At 38.7% G+C, this 22,882-nt stretch overlaps 2 protein-coding genes across 7 annotated transcripts in view; one reads left to right on the top strand and one right to left on the bottom strand.

Annotated features, from left to right (window-relative positions):
• Positions 1-896: 896 nt before the first annotated feature.
• PIWIL1 (piwi like RNA-mediated gene silencing 1) lies at positions 897-20,161 on the top strand. 5 transcript variants are annotated; one of them, XM_031555949.1, is made up of 22 exons: positions 897-978; positions 1,318-2,396; positions 2,800-2,885; positions 4,114-4,246; positions 4,525-4,656; positions 6,116-6,330; positions 6,781-6,902; positions 7,522-7,602; positions 8,495-8,692; positions 9,104-9,215; positions 11,149-11,269; positions 12,665-12,782; positions 12,941-13,055; positions 13,876-14,063; positions 14,645-14,717; positions 15,052-15,252; positions 15,563-15,666; positions 16,175-16,245; positions 16,815-16,968; positions 17,847-17,972; positions 19,009-19,156; positions 19,412-20,161. In XM_031555949.1, the coding sequence occupies exons 3-22, from the start codon at positions 2,805-2,807 to the stop codon at positions 19,526-19,528; spliced, it is 2,610 nt and encodes an 869-aa protein (XP_031411809.1). In that variant the 5' UTR covers positions 897-978; positions 1,318-2,396; positions 2,800-2,804; the 3' UTR covers positions 19,529-20,161. The 5 variants fall into 5 exon arrangements, with proteins under 5 accessions (XP_031411809.1, XP_019476543.1, XP_019476541.1 ...); XM_019620998.2 differs by lacking the exon at positions 897-978 and having other exon boundaries at positions 1,241-2,396; positions 4,531-4,656; XM_019620996.2 differs by lacking the exon at positions 897-978 and having other exon boundaries at positions 1,242-2,396.
• Positions 20,162-21,965: 1,804 nt separating this feature from the next.
• Positions 21,966-22,882, bottom strand: part of RIMBP2 (RIMS binding protein 2) — a 122,426-nt gene continuing 121,509 nt past the window's right edge. For both annotated transcript variants that reach the window (XM_010720044.3, XM_010720045.3), the window contains one exon: positions 21,966-22,348. In XM_010720044.3, the coding sequence (XP_010718346.1) occupies positions 22,160-22,348 (189 nt within the window). In that variant the 3' untranslated portion in view covers positions 21,966-22,159. The remainder of the gene's footprint in view (positions 22,349-22,882) is intronic.

Below are 22,882 nucleotides of genomic sequence, written 5' to 3'. Positions count from 1 at the left end.
CTGATTTTCTTTTGTTCTGTTTTCTTTGTTCTGTTTCCATGCAGTCTTTTCCCCTTTGGAGATGACATGTATGGGAAATGGCTTATTGTAGCAACAGGAGACAGAAGCAAAAACAACTGCATCATGGGTAAAGAAAACATCAAAGCAAAGCGCAAGCCAAGTAGCTGTGAAAAAATTATTTCGTATGTGATACTTCAGTGTGTTGAAATCCAACATTGGTAGATTTTTTGGCAACACAGAAAAATAAAATAAAACACAAGCAGCTACCACTTTCAAAATCTCGTTTTCCTCTGCATTTTTACTAAAACCAGACAAGACTATGGACACAACACACCTGCTGCAGTTGGTGCATTGCCATTTCTACCTTTTCTAAGATGTGAAAATACATTAACCTACCTGTAGGGATGGTTTTAACCAGACTTGAATTGGATTTAAAAAAAAAAGCAAGTCTGAAAGACTGTGAAAAGCAAATTGGAACCCATCTTTCATTAAATACTAATTACCTGTCTGACAACCCACGTACAAAAATTAGTGTGCTTATTGCAGAGGTATTGTTATCGTGGATGTATGTGTATTGCTGTAGGTAGCCAACATGATTAAGTACTTTTAGCAATTTGTATCTAAAGATAATTAAGTTCTGCAGTGAAATGGAAGGAATCTGGCATTAAAAAAAATAAATAAACATTAAGGATGGCAGATATTTTAAGTGAATAAACAAATATAACTATTTCCAACACACACATTCTCCTTTCTCACAATTTACATAATGTAAACGGCTTTGACAACATCTTCACATTCTGTTTATCGTTAAATAGAGCTGAGCTAAGAAAATCTGCATATTGTGTTTCTGCAGCTGAACCTTCTGACCCGCTGGAGAGTTCTGCAGGCTACCGAGCAATGAAAGTTCCCTCTGTGGGTAAAGAGCCCATGGCAAGCAGTAATCAGCGCTTGCAAAAGCAGCAAACGTGCCTCATCTAAGTAAGTATGTGTGGAGTTTGTTAAATATTTATCCAGATTTATATTTGAGTAATAAAAATTACATGCTGGAAGTACTTCAACTATCTTTAAGCAGCAATATCCACACTTCCATAGTTTGAACGCTTTTATTTTTAGTTTGTAAAAGAGAATCTGGTTTCCTAAGAGGGTTACTATGCTGACATTAATTAGAAGCACAACAAAAAAGGCTTTGGAAGCAAACTGACAATCCAAATCAAACAAAAGAAGGTATTTTTATTATTTATGTTAATACCACCACTCCTTTTCCACCTGGAATAACAGAGAACAAAGCAAAGCAACTTTGTCCTCTATTCACTGCAGGTAGCTGAAAAATTGCAAGTGACCTGACGAGATCCCTCTGGTCTTTTATGAAGGTAGGGTTTTAATTAAATAACGTTATCTCTTGTCCCTTGAAGTCCGTATCTCCAGATGCATCACAGCCACCTAAGCCTCACATAAAGGCACACTTACAGCAATAGAAAGGTGCACGTGAGCCTTGGCACTGCCTGGCCCTGCTGTGCTCCCACTGCAGTGGGGAAGGCTTGCAGACAGAGCTAATGCCCACTGAAGGCCAATTACTTTCAAGCCATAAGATTTGCTTGTTCTGTGGTACCTAAAATAGACACGATGATTCTCTGGAAGCAATCACAGCAACTGAACCAGCCTTGGCAATTAGAAGAAGGCTTTTTTTTCAGCTGGATGCTTGTCTGCCGGAGAATGTCTCTCAATGTAGGGATGATTGCTCACGTGTTCTCAATTGTCGATGCTTAATTGGATTGTGTCCAGTCCTTCCTTCCAACTGCTTCTATGCAGAGTATATTTAAGTCCATTTGTGTCTATTTTTGTCCACATTCTGTGCGTGTCTGGAACAGAACAAGTTTTAACAGCAGCTTTGTAAACGCTACTGACAAATGATCCTTCACAGAAACAACTTTCATTTCTTGTTTCATTGCTCCACCTTCTGGTTAACTCACGTTTATTTTTCAAGCAAGATCTGGAGTGGGAATGGAATCATACCTAGCAGGGAAACTCCCTCACAAAAGCTACAAAGCCCTCAACGGCCGCTCGTTCCGGAGGGCGCGCCACGAGGCGAAACGCTCGCGCCTGGCACGCAGCCTTCGGCTGCCAGCGGCCCCCCGTCGGCACTCTTCGGCACTCTTCGGCAGCTCTCGGTCTTCGGGAGCCAATCAGAGAATTCCGTGCGTTCCCGCTTTAGCCCGCTAGCGCGTGCAGGCTGAGGAGAGTTCTGCGGGCCGGGCCCGAGGGAGGCGGCGACGAAGGCTATTGGTGGCGGGTTTTTTGGTTCGGGAAGCCCGGCGGGGAGGTAGGCGTGTGGTATTGTGGAGACGGCGGTCTCCTGTTTGTCGCTGGAGTGGGGACGGCGTCGCTCTGTCACTGAGGTAATGCTGAGGGCATGGCCGCGCTGGTGGGGGAGGGGAAGCGGATTTGCGGCCGAGAAAGGCGGAGCCGGAAGGGATGGGCCCTGTGTGAGGAGCCGGTGGTCTCTGGGGGCCGTTTGGGTGGCTGTGCGCTACAAATAAGGCGTTTGGTGCTCCGCTGGTAATGTAGTGAGTTAGTCTGCGTCGAGTTGGTAAGCGTAACTTCAGAGTGGCTTTGGTGGGCTCAGAGTTTGAAGCTCTGGCCGTGTCTTCACGGCTTGAGAATGCCTGGACTGTGCTGTTAGGCTTCAGGTTGGCTGTAAGGAGTTGTTAATTACTCACATTGAATGGGCAGATGAAACAGTGCTGCTTACAATATACCTTTGGGTAAGACTGAGCGCTAATGGGTGCTTTTTCTTCGAAGGAAACATGACGGGAAGAGCTAGAGCCAGAGCAAGAGGGAGGCCTCCAAGTCAGGAGGCTGCCATTCCTCCTGTGGGAGCTGCATCTGTAAGTTGGCTCTCTCTAATTAGCACAGCTGTGCCTTGAAATGTTACTGCTGCTCACTGTTTTAGTATGTATGTGTTAAATGAAACTCCTGTATAGGCTGGCACTCGTATCGTGTAGACTGGGTGCGTCTTCATCTGTGAAGCTGAGTTTCAGAAGTGTTTGCAAAGGAGTTTGCAGAAGGAAGAAGAGAGCTGAATTCTAGATGATCCCTGTTGTCCTTGGCACTGGACTGATACAGACGCATTGTAATACCACAAAGTTGATTCTGCTCATGGTTTTTATAAAAAAGAATTAGTGAGGTTAAAGGAGATGAGAGATCTCTTTACATAACTTTCTGACAACCTGTGATTGTTTGGGGGAGTGCCTTTCTGAGTGGGGAAACTGCAGCCTTTGAGGAGGTTGTCAAGAAGATGGAGCTAGGCTCTTTGTATTGGGGCATGGTGGGAATATGAGGGAGCACAAATTCAAATGAGTTGTTCTGACTGAACTGAAGGTGTAGAGGAATTTCAGGAGAGAAAGGCTGGCAGGTTGTGTGAGAGTACAAAAGGTTCTGCTTTGTTGTAGAACGGAGCTTTTCAGCTCTCTGGCTCAGGTTTTGCCATTATCCCTGATATTGGCCTGTTGCTTGCTTGTACTTAAAATAGTACTTGAACTTGATTTTTCAACTTGGGGAATAACTAACCATACTTGTGGAGCAAACTGATAATCTGGTCAATGTTAAACTGAATTGTGGGATTGTTTGTGGCTAACAGTCATGTTTTGTAGTCGCTAAATAGAATAAATCTCTAACTTCCCTGGGAACTTGAGTTGTTTTGGGGGGAGAAGATCTCGAGCTATTCTGTGCAAGCATGACACTTTAATATTACATTAATATTATATATTAAACTAAACACTAAAGGTAGAAGAACTGTTTTTATAAAATAGACATTTACTTGGAATATCAGTGGAGACACTGAGAATGAGAATAGTCCAGAGATTCTGTGCAGGACCTGGAGAGAGGTTTACGTTTACTGCTGTTAAATGAGCATCATCCCAAACCCCATTGTTTTAGTATTGAAAGCACAGAGTAATAAGTCTTGGTAACTAATATAGGGGAAAGAAATTCAAATACAATTGTGACACTTGAGTGTTTGCATATTCTGCACTTGATCAGTGGCTTTGCTTTGTTGTATACCCAAAATGCTGTTTCTTCAGTTGCACTGGAAAAAGTTGTTCTCAACTATTGCAGGCTCAAAGGACTTTGCCCAGTCGTCCACCTGGGCAGCAGCAATCTCTGCAGCCGTGTCGTCCTCCAGCATTGGCAGAAGAATCTGGTGGCCGTGGGCGACAGAGAGGCCCTCAAGATGCTCCAAAGACACTAGGTCAGAAGGACGAAAAAAAAAAGTTAATTTCCCACAAGAGCATGTGTTTTGAAGAGAGTGCAGTTAATACTCTCTTCATGCAGCATTTCCAATTCTTCTTTTCAAAATAACATCCGTTGCTACATTTTTGAAAAGTTGAGTGTTTACCTTGTGATGATAGTGTTGTCCTGGTTCAGTGATGCTGACTGTTGAGTGCAAACTTTAGTAGAGCTTGAACAGAATATGATCTTCTTTATCAAAATAGTAAATAAATAAGATTCTTTTCCTCTGTTTCAAAGCAACAGGATTACAGATCTCAGCAGGGTTTCAGGAACTGTCTTTAGCAGATAGGGGCGGACGTCGTCGGGATTTCCATGACCTCGGGGTAAATACTCGGCAAGCCATAGAACACGTTCGAGAATCAAAAACTGGTATGTCTAGGTTAGGTCATAAACAAATACAACCAAGTTGAAATGAACAGTAGTTTTGCTTTTTTTCTGCTTTTAGCATCCCCTTGGGAGCCGAGTTTAAAAAAATATGTGTATATCCTTATTATGCGCTAGAAAAAGGATATGAGTTGTTCCCGACACCTGAAGAGGAACAGTAAGATGATGTGTGACAGATGCTGTGTAGCATTTAAATTGCAGGGATTCAGACATGAGTGGTAGTCAATGTGTGTTCCCGATGTCCACTTCTGCAAGCAGCACTGCATTGCAGGACTCTATAGGTTTGCTTACAGACATCTGGATTCATAACAGACTTAAACAAACTTGTAAAGATCTCCTGCAAAAAATGTACAACTTGAGACCTGTTCTGAAGAAACAGTTTAGTTTAAGTAGAGGGTAATTAACTTCTGCCCTTAAGATGAAGTCATGTGAAAAGAAATACAAGCGGGCTGCCATAGTGGTCCCGCCTCATTGCTACACCACTGTCCTACAGTTCTATGCTGATAATGGTTTTATACTGCAAGTGACTGAGAGATATCACAGCAGTACAGCTGCACCTGTAGCAGTCTGTGCTGACTGAATGGCCCAGCAATGGTGGGAAGTAATTTTGCTCAAGTCACTTTGGGTCAGAAGCAGAGTAGCTCTTATCTGTATTTTTTATTCAGAGTTCTGCTAATGCAACTAGATCATGGCTTGCTGTACCTAGGCAGCTGTATTGCTGGCCTTTTGTTTTCTCTTTGTACTTTTGTACAGGTTTCTGGTAGAATGTACATCTTCCGTAGGACGTTTTGTTTCCATCTGAAGTGTTAAATTTCAGATAGGAAAAATGGGTGATCCAAATCAAATTGAAGTGCATAATCCTTACTGACTGCAGTGTGCTTTTAAAAATTATTATTATGCTTGTGGTTTTAAGTCTAAAAGAAATGGAGATGAAACTTGGAGGAAAAAAAGAAAGTGGGGAAAAATGTGGCCTGGAGTTTGTTCTTACTGTGTAGTGTTTTTATTTTTAAATCTTGAGATATCAAAGGACATGTCCACTTTCCCATTCATACATGAAGAGATGACATCTAAGCTGATTGGTACTTGTCTTAGTTCTTGTTCAATGTTTATGATTCACAAAAAAAAGTAATTTGTCCATCTGTATTTTGGTGGCAATTCACCTCTGTAGTATATAGTAGCTGCCCCTTAGGAGGTTAAGTTATTGATGTGAATGTGTGCCTCCTTTGATGTAGGAGTTTTCCAGAGGGACAAAGGAATTATAAAAATCTCAGGTGACAGTAATAATGCTATCCATGTGGAGTAATTTCTATGAACGTTACTGTTGTAGGATGGTTGCTGAACATAACTGTGTGTATGACTTAATATTTTAATTTTTTGAAGTTATTAAAATTCTGTAGAGGGGTAAAGCTGATGTAATTACTACTGTGTTTGCTTCTCATTTTAGGCTCTTCAGGTGCTGTGATAAAATTAATTGCAAATTTTTTTCGTCTCACATCTCGACCCCAATGGGCTTTGTATCAATACCATATAGACTATAATCCTGAGATGGAAGCACGCCGCCTTCGATCAGCTTTGCTCTTTCAGCATGAAGACCTAATTGGAAAGACACATGCATTTGATGGATCAATATTATTCTTGCCAAAAAGACTGTCGAATAAGGTGTGATACGAGAGTACTGTCTTGCTTTTCTTTTGGCTTGTGTTTCATGACATTTCTTGTTTCTTACTAGTCTGGTTGAACTTAAGGAATAGATGTCTCAAGAGCAACATTTAGTTGAATTGAATGATAGTATAAGCTAATTTGTTTCCATAGAGAAATTTGTTAATAAACTTTTGATTCTAATGCTCAGACTCTGCAGACTAGCATACTCCTCTGCACAGAGGCAGGTAGTACAGACTGTATTTTTCCATCATAACTTTCATGTTCTGACATCCACTATCGTGGAAAGGCTGGATGTACTGGGTATGCATAGTAAGGTTTTAGTAGCTTGGGGCGGGGTTGCCCCTGTGGGAGGAGTTGAAGTCTGCTTATACACTGATAGTAATGAAGCAAAGTCTAGGCATAGCCTGTTTGCCTTTGGTTTTATTTATCTAAGTTCATCTTTCTCAGGTTACTGAAGTATTTTCTAAGACCCGAAATGGAGAAGATGTGAGGATCACAATCACACTGACTAATGAGTTACCACCTACTTCACCTACGTGTCTGCAGTTTTACAACATCATTTTTAGAAGGTTTGCTTGCCCAGCTATGTGTTTGTAAGAAGTGATTTGAAAAATATCTGGCTTAATGTTTCATTTCCAAAGAATGGACTACAGATCAATATGATAAATGTAAACTTTCAAGCCTTTGTAGCTACCATTTCTGTGTGGCCAGCCACACCTGGTAATATTTTAGCGTGTGGCTGCATGCACGCTGTGACGTGTGTTGGTGTTGAGAGACTGAAACTGGTTGCTTACAGAAGCTGTGGATGCCCCATCCTTGGAGGTGCTCAAGGCTGGGTTGGGTGGGGCTCTGAGCAGGTGGTTGGCAGCTGTGCCCATGCAGAGCACAGTTTGAATTGGATGGTCTGTAAAGTCCTCTCCAACCCGAACCGTTCTATGATTCTGGTGATTTTGGTACATGTTAGTGTAAAATTAGTTTATGCCTTTTCCCTGTGCAGATAGATTCACACTGCAGTGCTCATTCATCTAGGCAGTTAGCCCCTTCCCTGCCCTCTTCTCCTGTGTGTGAATTTGCATGTTAAAGCAAAAAGTAGTTCTGGACCATGAATGGAAACAGTTGTACGAGAGGTGGGACCATAGATAGTTTGATAAATAATAATGGTAAATAATAACTTTCTTCAACTTCTAGGCTTTTGAAGATGATGAATTTGCAGCAAATTGGACGTAACTATTACAACCCTAAGGACCCAGTCAACATCCCTAATCACAGGTTTGACAAAATGGACACCCAAGTGAGACAGGAGAGAATGATTTTTCAGTGTTGTTCAGCTGTTTATCTTATAATAAAGTCATAGATGTAAAAAATGTTATTCCCAAGGAGCACGAGACCTCCTTGTCAAACATCATTCTGTGTAACGTCTGATCATTCTTTAGCAGTGTGTGTTCTGTTATTATGTTGAACAAACATGACAGAAACCCTGCATAAATGACCATAAAGCTGAAACCTTTGAACCCTTTACTTCTAAAGTTCAGGAATGTCCAGCCTTCATTTTGAAAGCCATTTAAGCTGCTGAGGAAATTCCTATCAGGCCATGCTCCAGTGGACCGATAGTTTTGCAGCTTGCTGATTGCAAGATGATGTGTTTTAACTCTGTCTCCCTCACCAGGATCCCATAGAATATGACTGATGCTTCTAGGTAGCACTGGGTCTGCTGTATGTGTTGACAGTCTTGAGTTTGGCTGATGCCCCTTGGTATGGCTGCAGTGTACACCTTGTTGTTGGTCTAGCCTACCTAACCTGCTTGTTGTAAGAAACTAGACAGTGTTCTAATAAACTACTGGTCTTTTTAACACATCCCTTGAACACTCATATACTGTGTACTTACGATATTTAAGTAGAACTTTGAAACACTGTTTTTCTGGGGGCTCGGTTATATTGCTGTATCACTAATTGTTTAAATCTTAAGTTGTCTAGAGGTACTTGCATTTAAAATACTTCTTAAAATTAGTTTTTGTGATCTCATTTGTATTGGATAATGGTTTCTTTGTGACTGATGGCTTCAAGTGTCTGAGACAGTGGACAGAAATGACTCAAGGGTCTGAATAGAGATGCTTTAAATCACTGTATGCATTTTAAGATCCTGTTTGTTCCCTTCTGATAGGTTGATGGTTTGGCCAGGCTTCACAAGTTCTATTCTCCAGTATGAGGAGAGCATTATGTTATGTGCAGATGTGAGCCATAAGATTCTTCGTAGTGAAACAGTTTTGGATTTTATGTATAGTCTCTATGAACAGGTTGAAGAGAGAAGATTTAGAGATGCCTGTGCAAAGGAGCTGATAGGTGTAATTGTTCTTACAAAGTAAGTCTCTTTGGAATCTTCTAAGAGATCTGTTTTGTTGTTTGTTTTTTTTGTTGTTGTTGTCCCTGTCCTGAAGAGTACAATGAGGTGTTGGAAAGCTAAAAACATTTATCACTGTCCCATTAGCAAATTAACTGAGGTGACAACATTTACAGAAGCAGGAAATGCATTTTGGGTTATTTCTGTTTTCATTTGGTGTGCAGTGTAGCTTTTAGTAGAATTGATACCTGTTATAAAAGGAAAGTTGTAGTTACTGCTGCTCATACGAGCGAAACTTCCAACTTATATGAGTATTGCCATTAATTTTTTTCTTCATAGTTTTGTTTCATTTGTAGTTGAGGTAATAATTTAAAAAACAAACAAAAAAACAACAACAAAACAAACCAAAGACTGATGAAATGGTTTATTCAGGTACAATAACAGAACATACAGAGTTGATGACATCGACTGGGATGCCAATCCGCAGTGTACTTTTAGACGAGCAGACGGCTCTGAAATCAGCTATATAGACTACTACAAAAGGGTATGGAAACTTACCTGTCAGTTTGTGTGGTATGCTTGAATGTTATTTTAGGGCATTGTTGGAAGCTTTACCTACGATGCTGTTGTCTTTAATAATTTGTAATCTGAATGTAACTGTCTACTTGGCATGAGTTTACCATTAGTGGTCCATCTCAAAGAGTAGGAAATCGTGCAGTAAGACCAGGAAGGGGAACAGGGAGTTCCTGGTGAAACTCAAACACAGAATGGAAATATACAGAGTAAAAGCAAGGACAAGCAAGCTGGAGTGAATAGAGAGAGTGTCCCACCATGCAGAGATGAGGTTCGGAAAGCTGAAGCCCATTTGTAGTTTAATGTTGTGAGGCATGTAAAAGGTAACAAGAAATGCTGAGTTACCAAATGCAGCCTTTTCTTTAGTCTTCATTATGAGGACTGGCCTCCAGGAGACTCAGGTTGCAGGAAAAAAAAGGAGGAATTTTTGGAGCAAGGAAGATCTACTGTTGGTAGAAGAGCATCAGGTCAGGGAGTACTTAAGCACTCTGGGTTGCACCCACAAGTTCTGAGACAGCTGCCTGATGATACTGAGGGGCCTCTCAGAAATCTTTGATGATAGTTGGAAAAAATGCCCAAGTGCTGGGGGAAAGTGAACGTCACTTTCTTGAATTAGGGCTTGGAGAAGGATGCAAGGAACTACAGGCTGGTCAGCTTCACCTCAGTCCCTGGGAGGGTGTTGGAGAAGCTAATTCTGCAAACTTTCTAGTAACGTGAATGATGAGAAACTCATTAAGGCAGCTTGACTGGTGTGATAAGTTTCTGTGATGAGTAACTGGCCTGTTAGATGAAGGAATGCCAGTGGATATTGTCTGCTTAGACTTAAAAGGCAGGACTGAAAGCAAAGCCTTACTATAAGATCCTTACTATAAGAGAAGTGGATGAGGCATGAGCTGGATGAGAGACAGTGAGAGGTGGGGATTGAAAACTGGCTGAATGGCTGAGCTCCAAGGCATAAAATCAGGCTGGAGGTCAGTAACTAGAGACTTAGTCTTGGAACCTGTCCTGTCTAACATCTCTACTAAGAGGTTGGATAATGGACAGAGCGTACCTTCAGCAGAAACGTTGTTGATGATTTTCTGGAGGTGAAATATGTGGACAATATCTTAAGGAAATTACATTTTATTAGTTTTAGGCCATTTGAGACAAAGTTTATGTATGAATTTATAGCTCAGCCTTCTCTCAAATTAAACTTCCCTTTGGAACACAGTGAATGTCATTTTCTACTGTAAAAAAGAATGGGGCTTCATTAAGATTTTGCTTCTTTATACATCTATAAACTAGGATGAGTTTTCTTTCCCTTCTAGCCTTTGCTGTGATCTCGCTCTTTTGTTTTTTAAATAGTATATTTTTTTCCTGAGGTGTGATTCTCTTTAAAAATAAGAAAGAGTTAAACTGTGAAGTATGTTTTACTGTCGGCTTTTTTTTTTTTTCCTGTCTAAATTAAATTAGTGACTGCTAAACAGACCAACTCTTCCCAGATGCGTGGAAAAGTTGCAGGAGGGTTGAATTTCAGACTTGTGAGGAATCTTGTTTGATTCATGGGATGTATTGAATTAAACTGCTCTATAGGATAGGAACCTTGTCCATTAACTAACTGGAATGAGCATCCTAATCTTGTATTAGGTACTTCGGGTGGTATTGCCTCAAGCTAGGCAGGACTGTTTCTGTTGTCTCTTGCAAGTCAATATCTTACAAATTAATAACCTGATCTCACTAATAGAGAGAACAGTGCTTCCTTGTTTGGCTTTTTCTGATGAAAACAACTTCCTCTAAGTTAACGTGTAAACTGAAGGGGAAAAAAAAGTTGATGGCTGCTTTTTTCTTCTTAAAATTTTCTGAAATAAGCATTAAGAAAACTTAGTGTTTAATAGAGTGGCATACAATATATATTTTTAATACAGCAATATAATCAAGAAATCAGTGACTTGAACCAGCCCGTCTTGATCAGTCAGTGTCGGAGGAAGAGAGGAAACGTGATGGTAGGACCTGTGGTTCTAATCCCAGAGCTGTGCTATCTAACAGGTATGGTAGCAGTAGTTTTTTCATATCAAAGCATCTGTCAAGCCATGCCTCTCACTGTAACTGATGTTTTGACTGCATCCATTATAGATATGCTGCTGTGGTGGTGGCGGTTCTTCCTTTTGGGGAGACTCTGGACCTCAATAAAGGTCTTAAACCCCTTTGAAGTGGTGGGATGTGGTTTTGACTGTTTCCTAGACAGCCATAGATGGAAAATATTTATTATTTGGAGGTCTGGTAACTGCTGCAGATCCCTCACCTGAAGTTCAAGAATTGCATGTGAATTCCACCAGATCTAGATGGATACCTGGAGTGGTTTGCAAGTTGTTCAGTTTCAAATTCTGAATAAAATTATAGTACTTTGACTAGGAGACTTCACTGTCAGCTGTGACATCCTAGTCAGCTCTCCTGGCCTGTGAGGCACCTTCCTTGTCCTTAAGTAGCTCCTAAACTTGTTAGCAAATGCTAAAAGCCCATTATTCACCTTAGAGTTCAGCATGTTTTGATCATGGATCAGTGCAACAGCTCTGCCTGTCTTACACAATGTCCTGGACAGTCTTGCTGACAGAAAACGAAGAGACAGTGCTACCAGGGATTACTGGGCAGTGAAATTTAATTATTTAACTTAGCAGAGAAAGCTTAAAGACAGTCCTGTAGATCTTTAAGAAGATTTGGTATCATGATATTATAAAAGTTTGGTTTTTAAAAGTTGAGCTTGAGAGTGCAGTGTGTTCAGCAGGTAGGGAATTTAACCTTGTTTATTTTTGCTTATGAGATGAATGAATTAAGCTTTTTGGAAGTCTCTGATTCTTCTAGACTTTAGCACTATTAATATGCTCTGTACTGGTAATTTTCACTGCATAGGAAAATGAATTCAAAGCTCTGGTGTTCTGACAAATTGTTAATGCCAGCGTGAGTGCCTTCCAATGTAGGGATTCATTTTTCATCTGTTTAGCAAACTTCCTTTTGCTTACTTGCCCTTAAGAAAACCAAATGAGGGCAATAAGGAAACTGTGCAAATACACAATACAGTAAAGTTGTCTAAATAGTACTATGTTAAGAAAAGACTGAGGAGCTTGTATATTGCAGTGAGAACTTTCACTAACCTGTGTAATATGGGAGGAAACAATGAATAGAAGAACTGTGTTATTAGGAAAGAGCAGAACTTCTGTACTGTGCAATCATCTACAAAAGAGTCAGTAGGTACAGTGGTATGCGATGTATTCTTACAATTTAATGCAGACAAGCATTAAAATGCTTTATGTAGCATTAATTACTGTGTACAAATAATTATGTCTCAACTAATGCAGCTTGTAAGTGAACTGACAAGGAAAAACTCCAGTTCTAGACTTCAGAGTTTTCATAATCTTTAGTCTAATCTGTATTTGTTATTGACAGGATTGACTGAGAAGATGAGGAATGATTTTAACATGATGAAAGACTTGTCTGTTCATACACGACTTTCGCCTGAGCAAAGACAACGTGAAATTGGAAAGCTTATTGACTACATGAAAAAGTATGTTACCTAGGTATCTCCTGTACTTCCTTGTTCATACACGTTTGTTGTGACAAACTTATTTCTTGCAAGATTTTTGTGAATCTTACTTTAAAAAAAAAAAAAAAAAGTCTCAGCAAGGATAAACTTGTTTTAATTGAAATGCTGTTTTTGAACAGAGATGAATGTGTTCAGAAGGAACTCCGGGACTGGGGTTTAAGCTTTGATTCTAATTTACTATCCTTTACGGGAAGAGTTGTTCAAGCAGAAAAGATCCTTCAAGCAGGAAACGTGGTGAGTAAGTTTTCTGGCTCTGTCACCAGTGAAGCAAGTTCTTAAAGGATAAAATACTGCTTGTTGGAGGAAGGATTGTGAGAGAAAACTGCACGCGAGTCACTGTCCATATGATTTAAATGCAATTGTCCACAAGTTCTGTTTAAAAATGCTTGGCTTGCATTACGGTTGTCTTCTTGCAAAACACTCCCTTCTGTCTGAACAAAGTGCTTTCAGATACAAAAGTAGGAGAATACAGTTGTTTGTAGTCAATTTCCATTTATTAAAATACCAAGGCTTTCAAATGAAAAGCCACTAAGTTGTCCTGTGGGCAGAACACACACAGAATCCATTCACTTCAAGCTGGGTAAATCTTTAATAAGAATTAATGAGATTTCATTAAGTTGTGAATTTCGGTAAGACATAATACTTGGTTTGTAGTAGTCTGTGCTATAAAGGATTTGATGGTTTTCAATGGATGTTAAATAGAAAATATTTTTTAACAGTACTTAGCAAAGCATTTTTTTTCATATTGAAAACTTCTTATACCTTCTATCTGGGGAAAATACGTATTAATACATGAACAGCTTTGTCGCTATATCTAACCAAAGCCTGCACAGCAAGTAATGACTTAAAATGAGGGAAACATTTAAAGAGTGTAGGATGCCTTGAAAGAGTTGAATAAAGCTCTGCTGATGTCTGAGTGGCATTAGTAGGGAAAAAAACAAAACACCCACAGAACAACATGAAAGTACTTCTGTATATTCTAGGCAAATGTGTTTGCAGGCTGTCTTTTAAGTGTTTGATAAAGTGGTGTTTCTCTTCCATTTGTTGTTTACAGTTTGATTACAATCCTCAGTTTGCTGATTGGTCACGGGAAACCAGGGTCGCTCCCTTAATCCGTGCCAAGCCTTTGGACAACTGGTTACTGATTTACACACGGCGCAACTATGATGCTGCTAATACGTTACTGCAGAATCTGTTCAAAGTCACTCCATCTATGGGAATCAGGATGAACAAGGCAACCATGTAAGTATGTTAGTCTGATGGAAAATAATTTTATTTTTAGTAAGGTCTATCTGTTAACATGATTAGTTTGGTAAATAAGATAGTATTGAATTTCAAGTTACTTCTACTGTAAGATTTTAATTTAAAAGAGAAGTTCCTTTCAGTTTGTGGGTTACTCAAGTAAGTGATGTTTCTTACTCATGCTTCTCTTTGTGGAAGCTTTCTTGGGGGGCTGAGGCATGCCAAAGTCAAATAGCATTAGCCATCTGATTATTGAGCAGAACGTTCTCAGATGGACTTGTGTAATATGAGGAGTGCATGTTTTAATGTCGGCCTTCACCAGATCTTCCTTTATCAATTTTACAGATAGCACTGAATGTTTGTTCTTGTTTTAAACTATCTCTAATCGCACTTGGAAGCCTAAGAGAGGGACTTCTTAGTGATCAGCAAGTACAAATATCATGTGTTTATTAACAGCTATAATTAGGGCACATAATACTGTGCTGATGCATAATGGGTATTTGTTTTTGGTTATGTTTCAGTAGCTGTTAGAACTCTTAATACTTACAGGAAGAAAAACAAAACATTTCTCCTCCTTTCAGGATTGAAGTGGATGATAGAACAGAAGCTTATTTAAGGGTTCTGCAACAAAGTATTACTCCAGACACGAACATCGTATGTATAACTTCAAAGCATGTTCATCTCTAATTTGTATTTTTAGACTAGTGGATTAATTCTCAGAAATAAAACCCTTGGCTTGAGGACACCTACCATCATCTCCTGTTTGCCCACTCATAGTGCTGTTCAAACTCCAGTGCACATACCAGTAGCATCCCGTTTAAAAAGCCTTTGTGCTTGACTTGCAAGTATAGCCACTGAAACTTTCCAGGTAGCTCTTTCATTATCAATATTTGACTATTTCTTGAGTGTAAGAAATCTTGAAACAATATGTAATATGCTATGTAATTCTGAGAATTCAGATTCTTAATAACTTTTTTCCCTTCAAAAGGCAGTTTGTATTTTGTCTAGTACCCGCAAGGATAAGTATGATGCTATCAAGAAATACCTGTGTACGGATTGTCCCATTCCAAGTCAATGTGTGATTGCTCGTACTTTAAGCAAGCCTCAGACTACTCTGGCCATAGTGACAAAAATTGCCTTGCAAATGAACTGTAAGATGGGTGGAGAACTTTGGAGTGTTGAGATCCCAGTAAGTGTTTTGTTGTTTTGTTTTTTTTTAATTGCTACTTTCTTTATTCAGTCTTATTTAAAAAAAATCCTTTTTGCAAAAATAAATTGGGTGCTCTTGGTCTAGTTTGCTTCTTGTCACAGACACAAAATATGAAGCTTAATTTCACATGAAAGAAATGTAATTCTTAGAATTGGATCTGTGCTTTTCTGAAGTGAACTGAAAGTGCAAATGGTTACGTCTTGATCTTGATAAATTTTAGGATGGAGATGATAGATACTCTGTCATGTCTGCTCATGGTAACACATGTTTTGTGTTGATTCCTTTTAAGCTGAAACAATTAATGATTGTGGGCATTGATTGTTACCATGATACTTTATCTGGAAAGCAGTCAATTGCTGGATTTGTCGCTAGCCTGAATGAAACAATGACAAGGTAAGATTTGAATGCCAGAGAAAAAGGATCTTAACCAAAAAGAGTCTGGAATGTGGTAGGCCATTGTTGAAAGCCTCTGAATTGGTTTAACTGTATTTCTAACAGTTATCTGTGAACAGGAGTAGTTGTTTTGCTCATGAGTTCTTCCTTGCACTACATCTGCTAAAGAATAGCCTTGTCCTTTTTCCAGAGCACTTGGCAGTGAGAGTAAATGGGATGCGTGGGGGGGTGTCAGGGCGACAGGCTCTAGTCCCACTTGAGTTCACTTGAATGATGTTTTTTTGATTGAAAGGAATTTAACATGGTGCTCAGGGACTTGTCTACCAAGTTTTGCAGCTACAGTATACTCATAGTACACTAATTCCTGCTTGACTGCCTTGACCCACAGTAACCATAAAGTCCGAGAATAGTCATAGCCATTTTAATTAAAAAAAAAAAAAAAAAATTTTTTTTTTGAAGTAAGCCCTGTAAATAGCTTCAAAACTTGTCTTTTTTCTGTTGCTCACAGGTGGTTTTCACGCTGTGTTGTTCAAAGCCGTGGGCAGGAACTTGTGGATGGGCTCAAAGCCTGCTTGCAAAGTAAGGGAAAGCTTTCTGCTCTTGTGGAGGAGGAGTTAAGGAATGACAAATTCCCTTCCTCAAGACATCTGTTTATGTGTCTTGAAAAGAAGCATTACCAACTTGTACTTAGATGACATATTAGTTTTTTTATAAATATTGCTGAAGATGTGTATTATTTTTCATACATTCTGTTGTTGATTCCTGTATCTTCTAACAGTAGCTAATAACTGTTGTCAGTGTGCATCAAAAAAAATTTGGAGAAGCATCAGCAACTCTATTAAGGAATTTACCCTACAGAACAAGTGGAAGCAACATTCTAAAATAGATGTAATGTTTTTTGTTTTTTTTTGTTGTTGTTGTTGTTTGTTTTTTTTTTCTTCTAGGGTAGGGATTTGTTTTGAATTGGCAGCCCTGAAACATTCAGGGGGTGGAATGAACAGTGCTTCTAGTGGAGTACTGATTTGCTCTTGTTGTATATTCATGTTGCATCACCATGAGATTGCTGCTTATTTCTCTTGATGGTTATTAGGAGCATTATTTCTTAACAGTGCAGATTCAGAAATGCTTTTCCATTCTTTTTTTCTTAGCTGCTCTAAGAGAATGGTTCAAGTGGAATAAGTATTTGCCCTCTCGTATTATTGTATATCGTGATGGTGTAGGAGATGGGCAGCTCAATACTTTGGTGAATTATGAAGTGCCTCAGTTTCTGGATTGCTTGAAGACTGTTGGTAAAGACTACAAGTAAGTCCTTTTCTACTAGCCCCTTTTCTCATACCACTAGAGAAGCAGGTTACATAGAGTGGTTGCTGATTTAGGTTGTTTCCTCTTTTCATCTTTGTTTATTTTTGCTTGTGCTTAAATAGCTGCTTTTCTGAGGGTTGTTTACATGATTTGAGATACCCAACATGTAATAGGATAGGAAATATTTAAGTACATGTACCACGAGTATTCAGTGCACAACATACACACGTGTACGTATTCTTTAATCATTCTTGAAGCATACGGTAATCAACAACTGTTCTTAGTAGCAGTGAAAGTGACTGTACAATAAAGCAGTCCTTAAGTTCTGCACAGTTCTGCTTTAAATGTTCCCTACTACGGGATTTCTTTAACTTGACCAATCTCTTTCTTGATCTGAATGATGAAATTATTTCCTGAAACAACAGACAAGCAGAACACAGAACAGTTATAAACAGGCAAAACTGAAATGCTCACTTCCTCTGTTTAGTTTCTGTAATGGTTTGCTCTTTGTCAAAAATACTGTAAGAGACAGTGTCTTCTATTTATAAAAGATAAAGGAGAGAGATAGTAGAGTCACATTTGTATTTAGGAGAACTTTTTTGGTCTATTTATCTCCCAGTGAAATTCAATATAAACAAATTTGGTGGGAAATAGTATCAAAGTTGCACCAGAAACTGAAAATCTGAAGTTACAAACAAGATCCAACTTAATCTAAATTAAAGACAGCTTACCTGTGAAATTGATGTCCTGCAGAATTCTAGTTATTTTTTTTAATTGGAAGCTCTAGAGAATCTGCTCCTGAAATATTCTGTTTTTTTTTTTTTCCCAGGACTGACTGACTTTTCTTCTTTTCTCTTAATTCTACTTATTTATTTTAGTCCAAGACTGACTGTGATTGTTGTGAAGAAACGAGTGAGTACCAGATTCTTTGCGCAGGTTGCTGGAGGACTTAAAAACGCACCCCCTGGCACTGTCGTTGATACAGAGGTGACCAGACCAGAATGGTAAGTTCTGGTATTCTTGCCGTTGTTAGCAACCTGATAATGAAATAAATATATCCAATATTAAATGGACTGTGGGATCAAGTAGAATAGTTTCTCACATGTGCCCTTTTGACATGATACCCTACTGTGAAATGAGTAGGTCTAAGTTTTATTATTCTGCAGTGTTTTCATATGCACCTGTCCACATATATACACTTGCAACATATATAACAGTATTATATGTTTTAGTTTTTCTTGATTTATTTATTTATTTTAAAGATTAAGTACTGACTGACTGCTGATAGGATTGTCTAACTGTCCTTGTCTGAAGCTAAATTTTGTCTGGCTTTAGTTTTTGACATTGCACTTAAATGTTGTCACTTTTATGAGCAAACCTTGGAAACTTTCTTTGGCTGGTGATTGAAAAATCACTGGAAAAAGAATGGCATAGTTGTGTGTTCACATAAAACACAGATGCATCTCGTTAGACTTTCCTCACTTTTCCATTTTTGCAAGTTAGACTGCATGGAACTTAGATCAAGTATTGATTAAAATGCAGAGTTTGCTCAAAATGGTACAGTTTGTCCAGATTTGATCAAAAGGATGCTGGAGCACATAGGATAGAATGCAGTTTTGTTGTCACAATAGCCAGTTTTGCCTTTTGTTTTTTGTATTTTACTACCAGTGCTCTCTCGTACTGCACTGTGGCCAGCAGGTATTTCTTCTGAAAAAGATGATGGTTTTTCTTGTAGAACAGAGTATTTCTGCAATAACAATACACAAATGAGGAATATAAGCTACATATATGCACAGAGTGCTGTACAGCAGGAGGGATAAGACCTTCATGGTCTTCATCTAAGTGCATGGAAATGGTCTGACTTACGTTCTTGAAGATCTTCTAGCCTTTCAGGAATAGAGGAGATGAATGTTCTGTAAATGTATGTTTTTGGGCTTAATGAATGTGAAGTGATTCTACAGAAACAACAGGAGAAATTGGTGGGTATGACCATTCTTTTTAAGAAAACTAGACTTCTGGGTTTTGTTTCTTCTATTACAGGTATGATTTCTTTATTGTGAGTCAGGCAGTGAGAAATGGTTGTGTTGCACCCACTCATTATAACGTAGTATATGACACTAGCAAGCTGAAACCAGATCACGTGCAACGTTTAACCTACAAACTTTGCCACATGTACTATAACTGGTCGGTAAGTATTTCCTTGGGGAAAGGATAATTTTTCTCGTTCTGAGCATCTCTGTGTTATAACAACCCACGGGAAGGTAGAAAAGAAGTATCTGATAAAAACCAGTGCAAATACAAAATGTTTGCGAAGTCCTTTTTAATGCGTTCAGTGTGATGTTTCACAGATCTGCATAAATGGCAGGGAATTGTGACTTGTGAATTCCAGTGCTCCTTTTGTTAACTGAAAGTAATTCTTCTATTTTTCTCCCCCTTTCTGCAGGGTGTTATCAGAGTACCTGCTCCTTGCCAGTATGCCCATAAACTGGCTTTCCTTGTAGGACAGAGCATTCACAGGGAACCAAATATGTTGCTTTCAGACAGGCTTTACTATCTCTGAAGTTACCAGTTTAACTAAAAAAGTTCCTTTCTAGGGAAGGTAGAAGTGTGGGGTTTGGGTTGGTTTGTTTCTTTCATGAGACACGTGCGTGAGTACGTGTAGTTGTGGAACTTAATTTTCACTGTAGCAGGAAAAAGATTGAAGATAGCAGACCTGTGTTTTGAATAAGACTTTATTCAACTGCATAGAGGAAAACATTGTTAGAGACTGCTACAGGTTCATAGGTGGAGTGAACTCAATTTGGTGGTTGACATTGTTAATTATTTTTCTCATTTAACAAGTGCTCACTTAATTTCCTGTGAGGAACATCAGTATCTACATCAGCACTGACTTGGGGAAAAAAAAAAAAGTTGTGCTATATACAGGGCTTTTTGGTTTTTTCACTTCCAAATACTTGGAAGGGTTTAGGTGTCAGTTCAGATTGTAATTCTGAGGTTCTTGCTGGTAACTGTTGAGCAGGAGTGGCTTAATTTGTAAGGCAAAACATGGAATACTTCAGATGTTGTATTACTAGCTATCCTGTTAAACTAGATCAGACAGAAGTGTTTGATTAGTGCTGTTCTTTGAAACTGACTCACAAACTCTGTTACTTTTCTTTGCAAGATTTAAATAAAGTTGTAATCCTGCTCTCTTGATCATGTTAGATGTATTTGTTCTGCATTAGTAAAGACTGGCCCTAGCATAACCTGTGCCATGCTAGTGTAACTTATATGACCAGTTTTTAGCTTTGTACAGCTTCTAGAGTTTTGCATTTAGATTTATTCTTTAATAAACTTGAGCAGCTTCCTACAGCTCTGAAAACAAGGAGGCTCTGCAGCCTGTATTGAGTTAGGCTTTTTCTTCCCTCAGCTGAAAGAACATCAACCTCTTTCTTGCAGTTTGTAATGGAGAGCTGTATGTTTTTCTTGGGAAGTGTTACACCTTGCTGATGCCATATAGTGCTACTGTAGTACTTAGTATCTCTTATTTCTTCATAGTTAACTATTACTAACTTGTCCCTGTCCAGGCTGTTCCTTCTCACCTGGTTTCTTTTGTTTGAAGTCAGGAAATGTGGGGTTAGTGTGACTGCTTCTGTAGGCAGCTAATAACAGCTGGGAGGTCGCTGCTGCATACTGCTTCTCCTCCACGTGGGTGCAGTGTTTGAATGCACAGCTTCTGTAAGCACAACTCACTGCTGCTTGTGCGTGTCTTACCTGTAACGTCTCATTCTTTAGAGAGAGAAAAGCAGAATCCAAACGTGGGTACAGAAGAGGTACAAAAATACTGCACTCTACAAAATATCAAATTATTTATTTATATAAAATATATTACACAACAGTTGTACACATGCACACACTCACACTGTACTTTACCACAAATTTAGGCCATTTATTTTCTTTAATGTTACAATCTAGCACACAGTATCTTACAGTAATTTACAGTATTATCTGAAGACACAATGGGGAAGCTTTGATCATTCATTTACAAACCTTCCATAAGTTACAAAAAGAAAGGCAGTCTGAAAAGTATGTATAAACAGTAAAAACAATTTACAAATGGACAAGAATTACAAAATAGTAACAGCCAATGACTGCCATCAGTGTAAGATTCTTTTTACTGAGATGCCAATATTGCAGTTATTATTTTTATCACCTGTTGCAGCCTTCTTACAGGCTACGGCTTGTGTATGTAGCACATCTTTGATGTGAGACATGCATTTTACCTTGAATCTGACATCAGCAACATGAAAAATGCCTTTTGATTTAGGACTGTACCTCCACCAGCAAAGTTGGGGAGCAAAAGTATTATTATTATTATTATTATTATTATTATTATTATTATTACTATTTTTGGTGGTGATTTAGAACAGTGAACCAGGATCTCCAGAACTGGAGTTGGTAGAATTTGTAAGCTTGAAACTGAGGGTGAGGCTCTGAATAACTTCGAATGCATTGGATTTCAGTTTAGTGACTATCTTGACAAAATAAATCCACGGTAGAGTTTTGGTTTGAAAGAAGAAAAAGAGAATATGAAAAAAAAAAAAGTATTTTGCGCAACACTTTCAAACTCCCAGGAGTTACATCAGACACTGAATGGAGTCAGCAACATCATATTTGATCTTAAATTACCATGATTTAGGGAGGATGAAGACAGTTGAATACACAGTACGTACAAAGTATATGTTGTATATTTATTAGACAGTACAAATCATTGTGCATTAATAAGGCAAAACATCAAGGCTGATTAAACTAGGAGTTTCAAGACCATTTCTTTAATGAGTAAGATTAGACACAGTGGGGATGATCTCTGAACTGTGAATTAATGTGGTTTTTTTGTTTTCCCCTTACATATGGTTAAAGGAGACTAAAGGCTGAGATTTATCCAATACTTGCAGGTGCTGAGTAGACTTCAAACAAAACCATGTTCTTCTGGTCTTAATTCTACAAATGTTGTAGGGTTTTTTTTTGTAATGTAAAGAAAAGCTTTTTTTTTTCTTTTCTGTTTTAAGCAATCCAGATGATTGATGTCAGAGTTAAAAAATGCAAAGGTTTGGTCAAGTTGTACTGCATAGTCATGAAAGCCCTAGTTTTGATATTTAAAAAAAAAAATACACAGACTGGAAGCTTTACAAGTTGTCCAGGAGCACATGAATCATTTCACTGCACCAAGCTTTTTCAGCAGTTTCTTGCCTTTGGAAAGCAGCCCCTTTTTCTTTTTCGAGGACATATCCCTGCCTCTCCCGGGACTACCAGAACCCATAGGTGACGTAGGTGACCCAGAATGAAGATGAACTGTGGGGGATGGTGCTCTCCTTGATGTACCTGTATTCTCAGGAGGAACCTATTAGGTACATTGTTATAATTTATTGAATGTTTGAAAGCTTAAAAGCTGTTAGCATCAAGAAAGTTGGCAACATCACTTGTCCCATTACCCACTTAAACAAAAGGGTTGGTTCATTTCTTGTTTGTGGCTTAAAATATGATATGGGCTTATGGAAAATAGATAAATTTTGAGAAAAGTGTAGACAATAGAAAACATGCCAATGAAGCCCTATTTTGGTTATACTTTTTTAAAAAAAAGCTGGCTGTGCTTCCCAGGCCTTAGTACTGGCCACAGAAGCTGCAAAACTGGCTTTGCATTTCAATATGCTCTAGTACAGAAATGAAGAGGGACACATTCAAATATAGGTTCAAGAAAAAATAAATATATTCAGTACTAGAGATTAGCACTCTGTAGAAACAAAACTGTTTCCAGGAGAAATTACTCAAACAGTAAATGATCACATGTTTCTTTATGTCCTTTAAATGCCTTTTCTTTAAAATTAACTAGCATACTTTACTTTATATACATATTTGAGAGGATGGCACACTGGCT

The sequence above is a fragment of the Meleagris gallopavo genome, chromosome 17 (genome assembly GCF_000146605.3).
Source record: "Meleagris gallopavo isolate NT-WF06-2002-E0010 breed Aviagen turkey brand Nicholas breeding stock chromosome 17, Turkey_5.1, whole genome shotgun sequence".
In the NCBI taxonomy this organism is placed as follows: Eukaryota; Metazoa; Chordata; class Aves; order Galliformes; family Phasianidae; genus Meleagris; species Meleagris gallopavo.
The sequence above is the reverse complement of the archived record's forward strand: the minus strand, read 5'-3'. Positions and strand labels throughout refer to the sequence as shown.